The sequence below is a fragment of the Pelobates fuscus genome, chromosome 3 (genome assembly GCF_036172605.1).
Source record: "Pelobates fuscus isolate aPelFus1 chromosome 3, aPelFus1.pri, whole genome shotgun sequence".
In the NCBI taxonomy this organism is placed as follows: Eukaryota; Metazoa; Chordata; class Amphibia; order Anura; family Pelobatidae; genus Pelobates; species Pelobates fuscus.
This window is the reverse complement of record NC_086319.1, coordinates 372540888-372562760: the sequence shown is the minus strand read 5'-3', so window position 1 is coordinate 372562760 and position 21873 is coordinate 372540888. Positions and strand designations below refer to the sequence as shown.

The 21873-nt window shown below is 43.3% G+C and overlaps 1 protein-coding gene across 3 annotated transcripts in view; it reads right to left on the bottom strand.

The window, feature by feature from the left end:
* Positions 1-21873, bottom strand: part of SCAPER (S-phase cyclin A associated protein in the ER) — a 292144-nt gene that overhangs the window by 250658 nt on the left and 19613 nt on the right. For all 3 annotated transcript variants that reach the window (XM_063449439.1, XM_063449440.1, XM_063449441.1), the window contains exon 2: positions 3007-3124. In XM_063449439.1, coding sequence (XP_063305509.1) covers positions 3007-3124 — 118 coding nt within the window. The remainder of the gene's footprint in view (positions 1-3006; positions 3125-21873) is intronic.

Genomic DNA, 21873 nt, shown 5'->3' with positions numbered 1-21873 from the left:
AGATAACGTCCTTCAAATGCGGGTCCTGAGTTAACAGGGGCCAGAAGCGGCCCATGACCTTTTTGACTTCGTTCCAACCGGCGTCGTAGCTTGCTATGCATCTGATAAGTTTCTGAGGGACTTGGTCAGGCTTGTCTGCTAATAGGTCATCGCGTTTCACCTTCACCCCGTTCATTGACTCTTGATTCTTTAGCACCTCGTGTATATATGTATATAGATATGTAGTTTTGATTCACACCATTGGCCCTTCCTAAACAATTCTTTCACACTTTTCGAATTAATAGAGTGTTCCATCATGTACTTGCAGCTCTCATTCTGTCACACTGAATCTCTCCAACCACGGTAGAGACTGCGAATAAGTCCTCTTTAAGCCCAGGACAAGAGCATATCACTAGGTACCCATTAAACAATCCTCCCACCCCAGGGACCACCCATCTCCCCTGGCATCGGAGTGCATCCGAAGGATATACCCATGGGCATCACCACACCCCCTCCTTCGGCGATCCCTAGCCAGGCACTGATAGCTGCTCTAACAGCCTCCTCAATGACCATGGCTCAGGATCCGTTTCTACCTACGTCGTGGGGCCCAAAGCCTGAAGTACCTCACCACCATACCCATATAAGGAGTTATACATCCAGTCATCGAATTCTCTGAGTTCTAAGTGGGTATACTACGCATTAGCCATCTGGTGATCAGTGGACAGCTTGTCTGCCCACGATTTCATATGCACAGACATACTGGAAATCCAGTGAGCGGTTGGTCCGCTCACGATCTCAGATGGCGAAGTCCACTTGCAAATCCTAGCACACAAGCTCTTTCGATTCACTCATAATCCCCCACTCTGGACGTTAACTAATTTGGACTTATCATTTACAGTCTGCATCCTACCAGTACGGATGGACAGTGTGACAGCTCTCCCCCCTCTCCCCCCCCACCCCCCCGCTCACACCATGTGGGCGGACTACACGCGGAGGGACAGCGAATACAGCCAATCACAGTCGGACACCAGGAGGCAGTACACGCCCAATGTCCTGATTGGCTGCATAAGCCGCACAGACCGGCATTTAAACGCTGTAAGCAGCAGTACATACCTCACCTTTGACAAAGGCGCTGTAGCAGCGCCGAAACATGCGTTAGGTCGCCAACTTCTTTATTTTAAACTACACGATTTGATGTGATCACCAGGGGAAACACCTTTAGCACCTACTAAGCTAGCAAGTAGCTCTTTAGCTACTTTATCTACTTCAGTGCAGAATCTTTTTTTACTCCTTACAGGTGGAATACTTTAGCTCCTCTCCACTTGTGTGAGAGAGGTTTCTCCAGCTGTTGACACCAAGCGAAGACAACAAGTGGGTTATTGGGGAGACGGCGTTACTGCACTTACCTGTAGCGTTCTTACGTTAAAAGTGTAGACACATCTGTGTCTCCCTACCCACATTGGGTCTTCTGCGTATAGGAGAGATTGTTTCGTCCAGCTGTTACACCGGCAAGCTGTTGACATAAAGCAAAGACAGCAAGCGGGTTACTGGGAGACGGGTATACTGCACCTAATCGGAGCGTCTTTACGTTCCAAGTGTGGACACATCTGTGTCTCCCTACCCATATTGGGTCCTCTCCGTATAGGAGAGATTGTTTCGTCCAGCTGTTACACCGGCAAGCTGTTGACATAAAGCAAAGACAGCAAGCGGGTTACTGGGAGACGGGTATACTGCACCTAATCGGAGCGTCTTTACGTTCCAAGTGTGGACACATCTGTGTCTCCCTACCCATATTGGGTCCTCTCCATACATAGGAGAGTTTGTTTCGTCCAGCTGTTATACCGGCAAGCTTTATAGCAAGACTTTCTGGGGGGGCTCCTTAGCAATTGGCACTGATTAGAGGCCTTGCTACACAGTGAGTTTTAGATCTCTCTCCCTCCTCACAGTCTGTTACCGCTAGGCACTCTCCCTGTATGGTAGATTGCACCATCATCAGCGGTTTAAAGTGTTTTTGAGCTATTCCAGTACGGAGTATAGACTCTTTCCAATGCAATATCCGATTCCTTTATAGACAGGATTGAGTGTGCTCTATTATTGACTCACAGCGATCCACCACTTGGACTGAGCCCTATAGCACCTACCTAGTCCGTTTGGTTCAACCTGTTCTTGACATTCTAGAGCTTTTTTTCACTCATTTATCCCCGTCTTAGAGGTCAGCTGCCACTAAGAGCATATTTCTGCGCTGTGCAATACCTGTTACCCAGCCTTTGCTTATACATTCTCAGCCTTTCTCCACTCAAAGGCAGTATACAGCAGGGCTAGCCTCTACAGGTTCCTATAGCCACATTGTAGGTACAACCTATTTTATTTTTCTTTCCCCGTTTGGTTCATAGTGGTTGTGGTATATTAAGTTTCCTTTCTCTATATGTATATATCTGTCTGGGACCATACAGTGGTTATGGTGCCCATAATAAAGTTGAATTTCTAAGTCTGCCATATTGGTTAGAATCATCCCTGCAGCACCCCTCTCTAGTGCTCCTGAAGCTGCCCCACAGCTTGGGTTCACTTTTTCTCTTTCTTGATAATTTCCTTGCAGTGGACACGCTAATCCATATTACTCAATCATTTCACCCCATTACCTACGCCCTACCTCCTACATCCTGAACCATTTCCCAAGCTTAATTTTCCCTTCAATACAAATACTAACCAGTCTGTCTACTACAATCCAATCCATCCTTCCTCATGCCACTTATTTTGTTTTACTCCACATTTTCCTCTCCCATTTCACTTTCCTCGTTGCATTTCCTCACTAATTTTTATTCACTTAATTCTCCACATTCCCGCCCCACCAGCCCAAACCTTTCTATGTCGAATGGGCTCACTGCAATACATAATGTCCTATTCATTCTCTTTCCACATTAATCTGATAAGGATCTGATCAAATACTATTCTCTCACTGTTTAAAAACAATGTTATTGAAAATAGGTTTGCCCACATATTAATTGTTTGCATTTAATTATCACATACCATCATCTTCTTTGTTTTCCAAAGGGACACTCCATGCAATCAGGTTTCGAGCCGTACGTCCTTCCTCTGCCACAATCCTTCGTACCTTGTCATGGCTGTTTGATCTTTGAAATGAAGCCTAAAAAAATGTTAAACAAGGTATGTAAGTGAAATAAAAAAAAATATATATTATAAATCTGATGTTGGAAAATCCTGGAAATGCGATCAGTCATTGATAGTTCTGACTCATGACTAGTTATTTGTTTAATAATTAAACATTCTTTTAAATTCGTGGATACCCCTTTCTATTTATTATTTTTTTATGCAGGGGGAAGCCCCTCGCCACTGGCTTTTGGAGGAGCATGCTTGCCAGCCTCCTGCCAAAAGACTATGGGCCAGGTCAGCGTCTGTAAAGACCCTTATTTTATTCCCCCTGGTTTGGCCCTTTCCATTGAACCGAACGGTAGCTCACTGGCGGCCGTTCACATGGACCAAAACCGCGAATAGACTTCAGGGGGACTTAGCGGCGAATGCCCTGGAACTATTATCCCCCAGCAGCAATTAGCCGCGATTCTATGGAACTGTTTTGGGCATGCGTGCGGTTGGCCAAAACTATGACTTACCCTGAACATAAAACCTCCTCTCATGTGTGGGGGAAACAGCTGTATCTACCCTGGGGACTGCTATATCACTATACTCGTCTAGGTTATAATCACTTGCTATTGTAAGAGCAGCCTGCTAAACTGGGTCCAGGGTGGGTGGAGGACGGCGAGACCCCAGCCAAGCTGTAACGCTGGATGTGAGAACTATGGTGCTGATGGTATCTGGTGCGGTGCTAGCGGTACTCGGTAATCACTAGGAAGCAGCAATTGGCGGAGGCACCCAGTCGGGGCGGCCACGCGGTCCGTCACACCCTCTTTTTTAACTTTTTATAGCCATAATATATATATATTGCAGTCATCACAGTTGGAAAGTTTTTCTTATTTAATGTCAGCACATCAGCGTGGCATTGCCATCCAGATATGAATGAAATTGATGGTCAGAGGCCAACCCCTTAGCTCATGGCTTGACAAATTTGCTTGAAATCTAGGAGCCAGCTAAAAAAGTTAGGAGCAAGTTCTTTTTTTTAAATGGACACTATAGTCACCAGAACCACAACAGATTAGTGTAATTGTTCTGGTCCCTATAGCCCAGGCTTCCCCAAACTCCAACCCTCCAGATGTTGCTGAACTACAACTCCCATGATTCTATGAATGAAATAGATAGGCTGAGAATCATGGGAGTTGTAGTTCAGCAACATTTGGAGGGCCGGAGTTTGGAGAAGTCTACTATTGCCTGTCCCTGTAGCCTTTTCAATGTAAACGCTGCCTTTTCGGAGAAAAGGCAGCGTTTACATTGCTGCCTACTAAGACCTCTAGTGACAATCACTCAGACGGCCACTAAAGAGTCCTGTGTCAGTGCTCTGCATGGAGGCGCTGAATGTTACCCATAGAGAACATACGCAATATCCTCCTAATGCTTTCCTATGGGAAAGCATTGGCTTAGCTGAGATCATTAATATCTCAGCGAAGGAGGCGAGGCAAGCCACAGCGAAACCAGCACAGCGTGGGAATAAATGTGAGTAAAAACACCAATAATGTGTTCGGAGGGGGGCAGGTACCTAAATAGACACACACTATCACAGACATACACACGCACACACTGACAGACAGACATACATTTGCTCACTAAGCCGCCTCCATACATCCCAGGGCAGCCGGCTACAAAGCTCCCTGAGCCAGCCGCCTCCATGCTCCCGCAGGCGAGCAGCCATCTGGCTCAATAGTTTGTCCAGCCGGCCACTTTAGGGAAAAGGCTGACAAATCCCAGACGCCAGGGCTAAAGTTCTAGTCGTAATGGCGACCTGGCGCCTGGAATTTGTCAAGCCCTGCCTTAACTGTAGGTATCTTGGTGACCTTGAGTTTAGTTCAAACCATTCTAAAATGGTCTAAACCGTAACCGTGTGTCGGCATTGGCAGCCTAATGACACCATAAATACTACAAATGCATTTAGTGGTTATGGTACATGCACTGCCCGCCCATTTAAAGGAACACTCCAAGGACCATAACCGCTACAGCACGTTAAGAGCTTATAGTGCCACGAGTGCCCTAGCATCCCATCCCCATTTGATATAATATTTTTGAACAGCTTCACTTCTTATCTGGGGAACGCTACTAATGCTGGAGAACCATAAGTTCCTAGGCAGTGGTATGGTTACAGCAGCGAGCTGTAGTCGTTATGGTGCTTGCTGTGTTGGGCTTAGCTAAGTGGCAGAGAGTGATTAATTGATGCTCTAAGCCAGGGGTAGGCAACCTACGGCACTAGTGCCATGCACGGCACTCGAGGTGTCATTACACGGCACTCAAGGCTGCTACAGCCAAACAGGCTCTGGCCTATCAGGAGTCCCAGTGAAACTGCAGATATCTGCTAATACGAAAAGGTGGTGAAGGACAATCCTCAATTTATGCATTGCAGCACATAGAGGAAGTGAATGGGAATCCACACTGTAGTAGAGCAACCTGCAGCTGCTGTCCTTGACCTGTACCTGGCCAGCCTGGTTCCCACTGGAACCCAGGGAAGCCACCCACACTGCTAGATTTACTCATACAAATAATACGAACAGCCCACAAACAAACATACATACAATCCGCACAAACGTAACCCGCTAACAATCCACATACATGCACACAACCCCACATGCAAACAGCCCCCACACATACACACACTACCAAACACACAATGTGGCATTTCCATCCACACACACAATTCCACAAGCAGACCCCATACACAGCCCACATTCATTTGTATCATACACGATACCACAAACTACTCCTGAACATATACAATATAATAGCTCATATACGCACAAATACAACGATACAAAGCATTTACAGTATAAATAACACAAGCAGAATACGGCAGCATACACACCTCAATTTAAAAAAATAGGGCCGGCACGCCACGGGACATCACAATCCTATATCGGCACAGTGCTGCTAAAAGGTTGCCTACCCCTGCTCTAAGCCAATGAGCAAGCACTGCATTGCAGGGCTCAGGAGAGCTAATGGAAGCTTGGTCTTTAGTGAATAACTCTGTAATTGGGTTTTTGCATGAAGATCAACCAGGTACTTTCTTGTCCGGAATGTCTATTTAAATCTATCTATGGAATGTAGAAAAACCTACTTATTGTTCAGACATGCAAACTATGGGACACTGTATTATGCCTAACAGACACTGATTGGAAAAGCACTACATTAATAAAAACTTATTAAAAGGAAAGTTAGCAAGAAATAAAGCAGAACACACGTATTTCTATTTAATTATAAGACCAATCAACCCTTAATACCAAACTGAACACTTGGCTTTAAAGGGAAACCCTAACGTTAGAAATACAAATTGGCATTTTTAACAATAAGGTTTCTCTCTGAATATTTAGATATCGGGTCCCCTTGTAAAACTAAAATTAACAAATTGCTCAACTTTTGAATCTTACCACAGCAGTCTCTTTGTGGTGGTCAATACACCAACACTTAGATCATCATTATTGCTTGTACATCCATTGCTTGTACAAAAAGAAGCATTGGGGTACCGTGTGTGCAAGGCAATTGTTGGGGTCCTTGGCCAGAGCTCTCTGCTGTACTCTTGTGTATTTTGCGAAGGAGAAATTCAGTTAAGCATAAGTCATCCTGGCTTATCCCCAGGCTGCCACAAACTAGATGGGATGTCACCTACGGAGGTCTTTGTAAATACAGCCTTAAAGTTGACAGAGCCATCTTTAAGGGTCATTTTAATCACCATAATAACTTCCCAATATTGCAAATGTTAATGGTGCAGATTGTACCATGCCACCCACTATCACCGATGAGGGCAGCTTATACCTACAGCTACATACATTGAATTGTATAAGACAATGCAGAGCTGTCAATCAGGCAGTTAAAATTCTATCTTAGTCATTGCCTATTGTTTGTTTTGTAAAACTTGTGGACAACTTAAACTGAACTCTGTCCTCTTGGAAAGCAGTGATCCATGCAGAGTCAGCATCTGTGCAGATTGTTACAGACAGCCAAGTTCACAAAAGGGCGAGCTGTGCTGTGTATAGCTGATTTAATATGAATATAAAAGAAAAATGGGAGAAAATAAGAAATGTATTTTTTTTTTTAGTTCTACGTGACATTTTAACTGTGAATGTCATAATACTGTTTGCTTTTACTACAATAAAATACACATATTTGTATTCAGCGATGTCTCAGTGTAAAACAGTACCCCCTATGTACAGGTTTTATGATGTTTTGGGAAGTTACAGGGTCAAATATAGCATGCTACATTTTTCATTTTTTTTTTTCACATTGAAATTCGCCAGATAGAATACCATTTGCAATAGTAGACAACCCAAGGTATTGCAAATGGGGTATGTCCAGTATTTTTTAGTAGCCACTTGGTAACAAACACTGGCCAAAGTTAGCGTTAATATTTGTTTGTGTGTGAAAAATGCTTAAAACTAATTTGAACGCCAATTTTGGCCAGTGTTTATGACTAGGTGGCTTATAAAAAAGACTGGACATACCCCATTTGCAATATTTGTAAAATATTACAAATACTAATATTTGTGTTCAGCGAAGTCTCAGGAGTAAAACAGTACCTCCCATGTACAGGTTTTATGGTGTCTTGGAAAGTTAAGGGGTTATTAATAAATATATTATTTCGTTCTACGTGTATTTTAATATCAATCTATATTAAATATCAAAGTTAGAACGAAATTACATATATTTTTTAAATATTTATTATTTTTATTTAGCGTATTTACATATTTATTTTAGATATATATATATATCTCATCAATATCATTCTACGTGTATTTTGATAATATATATTAATAATAAAATACACGTAGACAGTGTATGTATGTGTATTTATACACACTTAGATCATATATATATATATATATATATATTTATTATTGAATTAAAATAGTTTTAAAACTTTATTTTACTTTTTACAGGCAGCATGGGACTCCAGTCATTCCAGGCATTCCCCTTGCTGACACTGCTATGGACGGCTATTCCTTCCATGTGATCATGAGGTCCTCGCAATCACATGGCCCAGGAGGCCGGTCGGCAGCAGGGGGACTCCCTTGGATGGCAGGTAAGTCCCCCCCATCGCGATCGCCGGCGAGCGGGTAAGTACATAAGACGGCGTGGACGCCATCCTGAAGGGGTTAATTTATGAGAACTGCTCCTACGCAATAAACTATATATCCCAGGAATTTCGCTGGACAGAGTTTTCTTAGGTAAGATTACCACCGTCCCAAAAAGATTAATGATGATCCCGATGAAGGTACGGTCCACTTACTACTGACAATGCAGTACATCAGGCAATTAAAATATGTGTTCATTGTAGAAACAATATTGTAGGTCTTGCAACCTTAGAGGCTAGTTGTTGGCGACCCTGTGTTCAAAAAGGCTCAGTTTTTAAACATTTATTGCATTGAAATGGACAATCAAATACCTGAATTTACAAAAATAAATAAATCACTACTTGGTATATATACACCCCTAGTGAAAACATGTATGCATTTAATTATGTATTTTCTTTAACTGGGGTTACTTCTACAAACAGCTCCCAAAAGCTGCAGTTCTGTTGTCTGCAGCTTTTGCAAGCCCTCCCATTCTAATCCTGCCCAGACTTTTTGTGGCTGTCTAATCACAGCCTTCCCAATGCGAACTCTTTGCAAGGCAGGTGCTCTAGGTAATTGCCTGTCTCTAGAGTTAAGCTCCACTAAGCTAACCAAACCTGGACATAACAGGACCAGTTGTCTGATTGACAGTCATATGGGGTGCAACAATGTTCATTTATATAATTGATCATTTCTGTTGAAATCTGCACTTGAGTCAGATTCTACTGTTTTGTGACAAACTGTTGTAGCAGGTTCACGCACAAAAAATATAGTGCAATCTCAGCAGCAGGCAAGATTGAGTAGATTCTGACAACATGGCTGCTCAGCCAGATTTTAAAAATAAAAGTGAATATTTCTAAAAAAAAATCAATATAAATCACTTTTAAAAAATAATAAAGTTTCGGGGGCGGGGCCTGACTGCCATGCCGGGCAGACGTGTATCGCACGAGCTCCAGGCCACTCGGGATAAAAATGAGGATTTCTGCCCAAAAACTCGAAGGAAAAACACACCAAGACGGCGGATTACGTTCCCTGGCGATATCGGAGCTCAATATGAGCGACAATAGCGACATGCAGGTGGACACAACCCCGGAGAGCAGGATGATTGACCTGTGGCCTAGTGAACCCTGGAGAGGCGGCCGATCTCACAATAGGGAACACAAAGAAAGCAGAGGAAATCACCTCACAGAGCCCCGAAACCCCCCCCCCCTATGGACCGGTGGGGGATATCCCGGTCCAGGAGGCAACCTGGCGGAGACAAGCACAACCGTTCAGCAGCCTCCCAAAGCGAGAAACACAGCGACCCAACCAATATGGCGGACGCCATGTGCGCGGCACAATCCAGGACTCAGACCATGCACGTAACTACACTTGAAAAAATCTTCGAAGATTTCTGGGCAAAGCTACACCGAGCATTGCAGGAGCCCTGCTTGCTAACGCCGGGCTGTAACTCACCAAACATGAGGCCAACGGCGAGGGCTCCAAGCGGGCGGCACCCACCTGTGTGCCTCCCTGCGAGCAAAACTATGACGAAACCAGCGGGAACACCGAAACTCAGGCGGAGGGGAGTACAGACAAAGACACCTGCGAGTCGAGCACCTACACGACGCCGATCTAAGGTGCAAGCCACTGCAGCAAGACTCCCCCTCCACTTCCCACTCATTAAAGGGCCACTGGAACCACACGGGAGGTGCCTTGAAGAGGACACACCGAGCTATATACCAGCCACCAATCTGGTCCAGACCATGAAGGACCTATGCTACTGGCACCGGGGACCCGGTAGAAACGGCATAGGGTGAAGAATAGCCTACAGAGGGACTTGTTCACTCGTAATGGGAGCTGCCCACTACAAGCAAAACTGTCTGCCTCAAGTTATGAACAATTTACAAAGCTAAGCTTATTCGAAGTATAAACGTTTTACACCATGTCTAGTTATACTCTTTAACAACTTACTCCCTTTAACCCCTTCTACCATAAATTACTTAGAATGTGTTGGAGGCTAACGTGACAACCTGTTTAAAACTTCTTAGCATACTATAAAGCACTAACCTGTCACCTATATAGACAATACTAAATTAGCACTGTTAAGCGACGACGAGCTTAATTTACACTAGCGATTCCACTATTTAGTCAAGCTTGCTAAAATATATAATATTAATATGATCTAAACGTAACTACCACAAGGCTTGACTTGTTTCTGTTGACCAAATGTTTATAACCTGTTTAAAAACAACAAAAATGTGCAATGTAACTCTTTCATGACAATATGAGCTATGTACCGCCTGAGTTGCTATCGTGGCATCGCAGGCTTGTCTGTTAACGCTATTGCACGGAAAAATAAAGAATAAAAAAAATAAAAAATAAAATAATAAAGTTTCATTAAATGCAATTAAAAAAAAAACTTTGAAGAGAAAATGTGATGACGGTTGTCCTTTCATAATTCTTATTAGCATTTAAACAGCGCCAATATATGCTGCAATACTTTACAAACAGCTAAAGAAATTCCTGCTCAGACAAGCTTGCAATCTATAAATTCTAGACCAGATTACCGTATGCACTATGCTTAGCCAAGTCGTATCTATAATATACAGGGAGTGCAGAATTATTAGGCAAGTTGTATTTTTGAGAATTAATTTTATTATTGAACAACAACCATGTTCTCAATGAACCCAAAAAAACTCATTAATATCAAAGCTGAATATTTTTGGAAGTAGTTTTTAGTTTTAGCTATTTTAGGGGGATATCTGTGTGTGCAGGTGACTATTACTGTGCATAATTATTAGGCAACTTAACAAAAAACAAATATATACCCATTTCAATTATTTATTTTTACCAGTGAAACCAATATAACATCTCAACATTCACAAATATACATTTCTGAAATTCAAAAACATAACAAAAACAAATCAGTGACCAATATAGCCACCTTTCTTTGCAAGGACACTCAAAAGCCTGCCATCCATGGATTCTGTCAGTGTTTTGATCTATTCACCATCAACATTGCGTGCAGCAGAAACCACAGCCTCCCAGACACTGTTCAGAGAGGTGTACTGTTTTCCCTCCTTGTAAATCTCACATTTGATGATGGACCACAGGTTCTCAATGGGTTCAGATCAGGTGAACAAGGAGGCCATGTCATTAGATTTTCTTCTTTTATACCCTTTCTTGACAGCCACGCTGTGGAGTACTTGGACGCGTGTGATGGAGCATTGTCCTGCATGAAAATCATGTTTTTCTTGAAGGATGCAGACTTCTTCCTGTACCACTGCTTGAAGAAGGTATCTTCCAGAAACTGGCAGTAGGACTGGGAGTTGAGCTTGACTCCATCCTCAACCCGAAAAGGCCCCACAAGCTCATCTTTGATGATATCAGCCCAAACCAGTACTCCACCTCGCTGGCGTCTGAGTCGGACTGGAGCTCTCTGCCCTTTACCAATCCAGCCATGGGCCCATCCATCTGGCCCATCAAGACTCACTCTCATTTCATCAGTCCATAAAACCTTAGAAAAATCAGTCTTGAGATATTTCTTGGCCCAGTCTTGACGATTCAGCTTGTGTGTCTTGTTCAGTGGTGGTCGTCTTTCAGCCTTTCTTACCTTGGCCATGTCTCTGAGTATTGCACACCTTGTGCTTTTGGGCTCTCCAGTGATGTTGCAGCTCTGAAATATGGCCAAACTGGTGGCAAGTGGCATCTTGGCAGCTGCACGTTTGACTTTTCTCAGTTCATGGGCAGTTATTTTGCGCCTTGATCTTTCCACACGCTTCTTGAGACCCTGTTGACTATTTTGAATGAAACGCTTGATTGTTCGATGATCACGCTTCAGAAGCTTTGCAATTTTAAGAGTGCTGCATCCCTCTGCAAGATATCTCACTATTTTTTACTTTTCTGAGCCTGTCAAGTCCTTCTTTTGACCCATTTTGCCAAAGGAAAGGAAGTTGCCTAATAATTATGCACACCTGATATAGGGTGTTGATGTCATTAGACCACACCCCTTCTCATTACAGAGATGCACATCACCTAATTTGCTTAATTGGTAGTAGGCTTTCGAGCCTATACAGCTTGGAGTAAGACAACATGCATAAAGAGGATGATGTGGTCAAAATACTCATTTGCCTAATAATTCTGAACTCCCTGTAGTGTAGTCATGTAAAAGGACCCTATATGCAGTAGTTGAGCTATTTTATTATTCCAGATAATGCGTTACGGCTTTTTCACTGAACTCTCGCCAAATCAGAAGTGACTAAATTGCATCTCTCACTTAAAGGGAACATTTAGGTACAATAACAACTTAATTAAGATGAAGTTGTTATTGGTGCCCCGAGTCTCACAGAGCTATCTTACGGTTAACTGTTAAATCAAAAGTGTCCCCAGGAAAGAGTTAGCTTTCACCTTATGTTCAGGTTGAAGGAACACTGTAGGGTCATGACACAAACATGTATTCCTGACCCTATAGTGTTAAAAATACTCGCTAACCATCTGTCCCCTCTAAATATATAGTAAAATATTACTTTTATTCCAGTCTGCTGCTGCTGGCTCTGCCCCTGATCTACGTCCTTGGCTGACATAATCAAAGCCAATCACAATGCTTTCCCATAGGAAAGCATTACATTGGCTGAGCTTGTCAAGGAGGCAGATCAGGGGCAGACCCAGCAAAAGTCAAACACAGCCCTGGTCAATAAGCATCTCCTCATAGAAATGCATTGAATCAATGCATCTCTATGAGGAAAGTTCAGTGTCTCCATACAGTGTGGAGACACTAAATGTCAGTCACACTGTGCAGCACTGCCCCAGGAAGCCCCTTTAGCAGCCATCTGAGGAGTGACCAGTGGAGATATCCCCAGGCTGTAACATAAGTTTACTGCAAAAAGCCTGAAGTGAATACTCACCAGAACAAATACAATAAGCTGTAGTAGTTGTTCTGGTAAATATAGGGTCCCTTTAATACAAGCATGTCAAACTCAACGTCTGGATCGGGCCACATAAACAAGGGCACCAAAAAAAAATGTGGGGCGCCCCAAAAAAAAAAAAAAATAATAAAGAGAAAAAGGCCGAAATCAATCCTTTAATGGACAGAACAGGGGGTAACCCTAATAGTATGAATGAGAGAAACAGGAGAGAAATCTGTCCTATAGCGCATATAAAGATATACGGAATGTAGAAGAAAAAACAGTTAAAATATTGTACTTTATTGAATAGATGAACATAAATAAATAAATAAATGAATGAAAAAAGAACGAAAACTTATACCATATAAACGGGAAGGGGGGAGTGAGGTGAGACACACCTAAGTGAAAAATGGGTAAAACACTAAAGCGATGCTGCCTAAAGAGTACCTCAGTGACAACACAGTCCACCTAGAGGGGTATTTAATCGCACTAGATGCCGATATAACAAAGTACAACTCCGGTTGAGAGCAATAAACAGTAAATTGCTACTTCAAACAGAAAGAGAGACAAATAATAATCGGCAACAATATGGGGCGATACTTAGTGAACACGTGTACCAGTGGCAGCAAACGCTACAGTAAGGTAATGAAGGTTATGAACATTAGTAGATGAGGAACTGTTCAGAAGTTTTCAGTGTCCTCAATGCTGAAATCTATTAGCGCAAAAACAATTTTTTGCCCAGTAGAAAAATATTTATAAAATTGTATGCTCGTGCCTACAGGATTATTGGCAGCAAAAACAATTACTCATTCATATTGTCATAAAGGCTATGGAAAAGCACGGGTACAGCGTTAATCTTGATAACTAGGTAGTAATGAAAGGCTGAGACCTCCTACATAGAGATCGCTAATTTGCCTAAAGCTTGGTATAACACCTAGTTAACAGTGTATCAAAATGCTAACAAAGTTAGTGTTAGACAGCCTTGGATGGTGCCTGGTGGAAGCCTTATATGTACATATATGTCGGGGATCAATCACGGTCAGCAGTGAACCCCAACAGCAACGATTGTATGAAGTATGATTAATACATAACCTTTAATATAATGTTTACCGAAATACATGAAGTACAAGAGGAACTGTTCAGAAGTTTTCAGTGTCCTCAATATAGAAATCTGTTGCGCAAAACCAATATTTGCTCAGATCACTAGGCAGCCTGGAATGGTGCCTAGTAGAAAGTCTTACAAGTAAGTATATATATACTGAAAACTTCTGAACAGTTCCTCTTGTACTTCATGTATTTCGGTAAACATTATATTAAAGGTTATGTATTAATCATACTTCATACAATCGTTGCTGTTGGGGTTCACTGCTGACCGTGATTGATCCCCGACATATATGTACATATAAGGCTTCCACCAGGCACCATCCAAGGCTGTCTAACACTAACTTTGTTAGCATTTTGATACACTGTTAACTAGGTGTTATACCAAGCTTTAGGCAAATTAGCGATCTCTATGTAGGAGGTCTCAGCCTTTCATTACTACCTAGTTATCAAGATTAACGCTGTACCCGTGCTTTTCCATAGCCTTTATGACAATATGAATGAGTAATTGTTTTTGCTGCCAATAATCCTGTAGGCACGAGCATACAATTTTATAAATATTTTTCTACTGGGCAAAAAATTGTTTTTGCGCTAATAGATTTCAGCATTGAGGACACTGAAAACTTCTGAACAGTTCCTCATCTACTAATGTTCATAACCTTCATTACCTTTATGGTGGCGATCCCCACATAAAGTTTACTATCTTTACGGTGGCGATTCCCACATTAGTATAAGCAACATGTAAGGATCGCACTAGGTACCATTTTAGGTATGCTATTATGAATAATTAATTGTATTGCTGCCGTTACCCTGTAGGCTTGTGCATACAATCTTATTCATATTTCCGATTTGGGCAAATATCTGTTTTTTCCGCAAATAGATTTCTGCTCTGAGGACACTGAAAACTTTTGAACAGTTCCTCTTTTACTAAGTTTGTTACACTGTTGGTGGTGATCTCCACTTTTATTTTAAGGGCTTTATTAAAAGTTATGTATTAATTACACTAGGGCACTCATCCTCCTCCTTTCTGTGTATACTACCTGTGTAGTTCCCTTAGGGTTAACCCCTTGCCTCCGAGTGCTCCTCTCAGGCTTCCAGTTCTCTTTTGTTTTGTTCTTTCTGGGTTGGGAAACACTGCGCTATAGGACAGATTTCTCTCCTGTTTCTCTCAAAAAAAAACCTTTAATTTTCATAGAAACATAGGTTTATTTTAAAAAGTATAGTATAAACCCCCCCCCCCCGCCCAGCACTAAACCACAGCACACCCCTCTACCACCCTGTGCCAAATATGATCCTCCCGCTGACACACACACATATTCACTGACAGACACACACTCACAGACAGACACACACACACATTCTTATCTTTATTGCTCCCTACCTTATCTCCCTAGGGTCCTTCTGCTCCTCACGCGGTTTGGTGATGCCGAGTGCTGGAATATGACGTCATATTCCGGCACCGGGTTCACTACAGACGGCGCGCGCGAGGGAGCAGGAGCACTAAGCTCCCTCGCTGGCCCTCCTCCCTGGCCGGGTAAGTTTTAGCAGAGTAGGCACCTGCCATGTGCGGAAAGCAGGTGCCTACTCTGCTATAACACCAGCATGTACTTGCGGCTCGCCGAGCCGCAAAGACGGTCCTTGTGGGCCCCATGCGAGTTTGACATGCTTGCTTTAATACAAGTGCATTAGCATGAGCAACAAAGTGGGAACACTGCTTGGCTGAGAGAATTTGCTGACATTCTCATCCTATCACTGGTCAACTATTGCAAGTAAATATATGTACATATTTAACATTAACTCGCAAAGGATGGCCAGTGATAAAATGAGAAATTTAGCCAACACTCTCAGCCAATCACTGGCACCTTCTGCATTAGCCCAAAGCAGAAGGGAGACTAGCAGACCAGGACCTAGTAGCACATGTTAAAAGGACACTGTAGGCACCCAGACCACTTCAGCTCATTGAAATTGTCTGGGTGCTGTGATCCTTTTGCACATAGTGCTGCAATGTTTACATTGCCGCTCTAAGTTTGTCCTCAGTATCTGTCTACCAGACAGCTACTAGAGGGCTTCCGGAATCGAAACAGACCTTTGGTCAGTTATCTGACGCTGGGCACCCTCACGCTCTGAGGACCTCCAGCATCAGATTTTCCCCACAGGAAAGCATTGATTAACCCTAATGCGAGCGTGGTCATTGCCACAGCTGACGTCGGTGGAGGAGGAGCATGGGCGGAGACTGACCCTGGATTGAGGTAAGTGGCTGAAGAGGTTTTAACCCCTTCAGCCTTGCTGGAAGGTGGACACAATGGAGGAGGGGCTCCTTAGAAACCTATAGTTCCAGGAAAACTGCTAAGTGTGAGAACAGTTTAACACCTATAGTTCCCCCAGAAAACATAACTAAATTTAGATTAAGTTGTTACAGTGCCATGGAGAATGTGGCGAAAGTAACCTCGCCACTGGTTCTTGGAGGGGCCTGTTTGCCAGACTCCTGCTTCAGGACTATGGGTCATGCAAAAAGGCTCATAAAAGACTTTGTTCGTGCCTTTTTGCTATCCTGTTTGGGAACCGAACAGACGCACTAACCAGGGACCACCCGGGAGTTTGTTAAGCCCTATCATCACCTCTTAACGATTTTAACCGCAGCATTCTAATTGTTCGTGTGGGTGGCCGCAGTTTGCATGGTTGACCACGAGGTTGTGTTCCCGTGAACTCAGGCAGCAGTTTTTGGTCGTCGAGTTCATGGAACTGTTTTCGGACACAAACTCCCGAACGCCACTGAACTTCCATCACATACATTCGGAACTTTACATCCTCGAAGAGCGCTGTTCGGTGGAATCGTTCATCTGAATGAGGTGAACAAGCTCCATGGTATGAATATTGACTAAATTATTCATGACTTCCATGGAAATCCTGAACCCCTAAACCGATCCAGGTGATTTTTGGATACATTGGTCAACCAGATTGGGGCTATCAGGGGATGTAACTTTTATGGAGTTTCCATGGGTTTTAGGGGTACTTTCGGGGTATCGCTGAAATGTGTGTTTGTCTGCCTGGAGATAATTAAGTTAGTACAGTCCATGACTCAATTATCTCACAGGCACAGGGGAGGGATTGTCTCAGTATGTAGGGGAGTGTCCTGGATCTGAGAGACAATGTTATTGTGTCCTGGATCTGAGAGACAATGTAATTTTTATAGTGGTTTACTCTCAGGTCCAGGGAGGAGTGCCCCTTGCATGGGGACTTGCATACAAGGCCAGTTGTGGCTACCAATAAAGGAGTTCCTCTGCACCCTCAACATAGAGCCTTGTCTCATGTGTGGAGGGGACAGCTACATTTACTCTGGGGATTGCTATATCACTATACTCCCCTGGGATTATAATATCTTGATCTTTTAAGAGCATATTGCTACACTCTTCCTAGGAGAGGTCTACCCACTGGAAGCTGGATCCTGGTCTAGGGTGGGCAAAGGACAACAAGACCCCAGCCACGCTGCGGCGGCTAAGGTGCTTATAGTACTCTAGGCTACTAGGAAGCAGCGATTGGCGGAGGCACCTAGTCGGGGGTGCCAGGTGGTCTGTCACAGAGGACTCCTTTAAAATGTCTATTACACAACCAAGCTTGTGTTTATGGGCATAGCAAGGGATGTTGGGAGTTGCAGTGCAACTGTCTGTGCACTGGGAAAAACAACTCAGGGACATATCATGTACAGCGTTAGCAATACAAAATCTACAGATATCCGGGACCCCCAAATTTAAAGGGCACTATAGGTACCAAGACCACATCATCTCAATTAAGTAGTCTTGGTGCCATGTCCCTGTAGTTTTAACAATGCAACTAAAAACATTGTCTTTTGCAGGAATCGCAATGTTTTAATTGTAGGGTTAACACGCATCTAGTGGCTGTCAAATTAACATCAACTGGAGGTGCTTCCGCCCCAATAGCCAAGTTCAACGCGGCTATTTCAATGAGATGGTCTTATTGACAACATTTGATTGCCAAAGCACTATGTTTTGCAACATATGCCTACTAGCCTTCCAATGGAAAAAGCTGTGTTTACACTGTGGAGACTTTAGTGACAGTCTCTTTGCCCCATAACCACTACATTATACTCCTGTCTACACCAGGAGGTTATGTATAAAAATTAAAGGAACACATCATCAGGTATAATAACCACTGCAGCATGTTGTAGTGGATGTGAAGAAGGAGCAGTACTGTCATCAGAAAATGCCTACAATCACACAAAATGGCTTGCCTGAATCTTTGACAGGCACCCTCAACGAGAGCGACCCGACCGCAAGTCACACAGCCACTTGGGCATGCTGACCAAGGCTCGAGGGAGAACCAGCAATATTTTTATGCCAGAATCTTAGTCATGGCCCGTCAAAATTATAACCGTGTGGCATTTTTGACACAGACTTGGGATCACAGCACTATTTTTGGAGACTGGGCGCTCGGGGAAAGGCTATCCAGGATATCATATGGGGGGGGTGGGGGGGACACAATAACCACCTGTATTAGTTATGGTGTTTTATGTTTAAATAGTCTGATGTGGGATTATTAAAAAATCTTTATTGTACTTGCATTGAATTATTGCACTAACTCCATTTTAACTGTATACTGTGACAATCCTCCATTTTGTCCTCCTAACCTGACTTCTTCAATCCTCCATTTTGTCCTCATAACCTAACTTGTTCATTTTAAAACCACCTTACACGACAGAATTTCCCAGCACATCTAATACAATAGACAAAGACTGTATTTTCTATAAAGACATGATTAACACAGGAATTGCTGACTTTTCCTTAACTTGCAACATAGTATAATTTGAAGGCCATGAGAACACAGTAGTAATGAAATGTTCTATTCATAAGAGACCTTGCACCTGGCCACGAGGCCTGAGATCACTAACCGTGTAAAATGACGCTCAAGACCCCCTTGTCCCCACCCGTGTCCAGAACAATCCCACCTCTTGGTGGGTGGGCACGGGACTAACCACTTAATTTTTGAGCCAATTAGTAATATTGATAGGAGGACACTAACCCCGACACTTAACAATTAATCCAATTAATGATGTTTATTTGCTGATATTCTAATAATCAATGATGACGCAAAATGCCTCTTAAAAGGGCCTGCGCGCCCGCTTTTTAATCACTTGCCAATAAATTTTCTCGAAGTTATTTTAACCTGAACTCCGTGTGTCAGACTTAATTACTTCAGCGTATATACGCAATTCAATTTTACTAATTTGGACAGGAACAGATAGACATTTAAACATTTTGGTTTACTGCTAAAAAGTACCATAACAACTTGGCGCCCAACGTGGGGCGCCAAGTTGTTATTCCAGGTGCTTCATAATACTTCTGTATGAGGGCGGCCATCAATTCTTTTGACAGGTGTGCAGGCCCATGTGCCCATTGGACAACTGCTGGATATAAATTTCTGGGAAGACAAAATTTGAAGTTGTTGTAATATATTCCGTCCTTTTGGACAGCTCCTTTCTTTTTCCATTTCTGGATTTCTTCAGGAGTGACTGCAGCTTGCTGTTCTCGTAAAATTCGCAAATCAGTAGGAAGAGTTTGCAGAGCAAAAATAGGGACTTCTTCTTCTTCTTGTCCGGACACTTCTTCCTCCACTTCCTGCAGATCCCTGGCTGCTAGCTTAGCAGCCTGATCAGCCAAATGGTTGCCCTTTGCTTCATCTGTATCCAATTTCCCATGGGCCTTTACCTTCAAAACGGCCACTTCTTTAGGGAGTAGGAGGGCATCCATTAGCTCCTTGATTGCAGTACTATGCTTGACTGGTGTACCGGCGGTGGTGAGAAATCCTCTTGTCTTCCAAATTAGGCCGAAGTCATGTGCCACGCCCAGAGCATATCTTGAATCTGTATAGATGTTGGCACGTTTTCCTTCGGAAATTTTGCATGCAGAAGTCAGAGCCTGTAATTCAGCTTCTTGCGCAGACATTGCTGGCGGTAAGGATGATGATTTGATAACTTCATCTGTTGTGGTTACGGCATATCCTGTATGATATCTTCCTTCTTCATCAGCATATCTTGAACCGTCCACAAACAGGGTGAAATCTGGATCTGGTAATGGATTTTCATGCACAGTTGGTAGGTGCACTGTCTCCATTTTCATCTGTTCAAAACAGTCATGAGGTGTTTCGGGGTCATAATCATTCACTATGACCAGATCTTGAAATTCCTTTTCTAGGAAGTGGCGTGGCCATGCTTCCAGAAGGTCAGTTGTTGGGTATTTGACAATACCATTTTCCTGTAGCTGTTCTTCATCCATGGTGGCCCATAGCTTTGCCATGGGCCCAAGATCATTCCATGACCTTGTCTTCAACTTGGTAACAGGAATATGTGGGATAGCAGTATCCCAATGGCGGTAGAGGTAGTTGAGTTGTTGAGGTAGTTGGACCAAGACCATGCTATTGCCTTCAGAGTCACAATAGAAATCTTGAGCAGTGAGCTTTACATCAGTCCAGTGGTAAAGCTCATCTTCATAGCAAGGTTCAGGAGTAATGTTCGGCTTGTACCACATGGTACAGAAGGCGTAATCCGGGCCTTCACAAAGAGGTGTCTCATCTTCATAAAATGTCAAATGTGGATGCATGACTTTCTTGATACATCCACAGAGCAGGTAAATGTAGGTTTCATCCGTGATAAATCCATAATAGATACCCCCTCAGGGAGTGGGAGAAGAGTGGACGGGTTAAGAACTTGACATCTTTGGATGGAAATGTTGTCAGGCAGAAGAAGATGGCACTGTAGGCGTAGGTGTCTGGCTGGAGACACGTGCTTGAGCTGGACTTGGTTGATGATGGCAGAAATGTCATGAGGGGCCAAAACAACCAGAGGGTGGCCAAGGGCCAGGTCTGAGGTTCTTTCTATGAGCTCTCTTGCAGCAAAAACAGCCCTGAGACAGGAAGGAGTCCCTCTGGCCACAATGTCCAGTTGACATGAGAAATATCCAATAGGCCTCTGGCGGCCTCTTAAGTCATTAGTTTGGGTGAGAACTCCTGTTGCATGGCCTTGTCTTTCGGAGACAAATAATTTGAAAGGTTTGGTGTAATCAGGTAGGCCCAGGGCAGGAGCAGAAGCAATGGCACGTTTGAGAGCATTGAAATTGTCCAGAGCTTCATTGGTCAAGCAGAATGGGTCAGACTTAAGAGCATCATAGAGAGGTTGCAAAGCAGAGAGGCTTCTGGGATCCATGCTCTGCAGTAGGAAATGAGGCCTAGGAAGGCATGAAGAGACTTTGAAGTCCTTGGAGGTGGAATGTCCAGTACGGCTCTTACCCGGTCCCGAGTAAGATGTCTGGTGCCTTGAGATAGACAATGTCCAAGGAAAATCACTGAGGGTTGGCAGAATTGCAGCTTGATGAGTGAGGCTTTGCATCCCTGTTCTGCCAAATAGGAAAGAAGGCTAATTGAACACTTTTCAGTAGTGGGTATATCATCTCCACAGAGCAGTAAATCATCCACATACTGGAGCAAAACAACTTCTGGGTGCTCAACTTGCCATGGGTCAAGGATGGTACCCATGGCCTTTGCAAATTGACTTGGAGAATTTTGTGCCCCTTGGGGCATGACAGTCCAGGTATACTGTTGCATCTCATGAGTGAAAGCAAACAGGTATTGACAGGAAGGGTCCAGCGGGACACTGAAAAAGGCATTGGCCAGGTCAA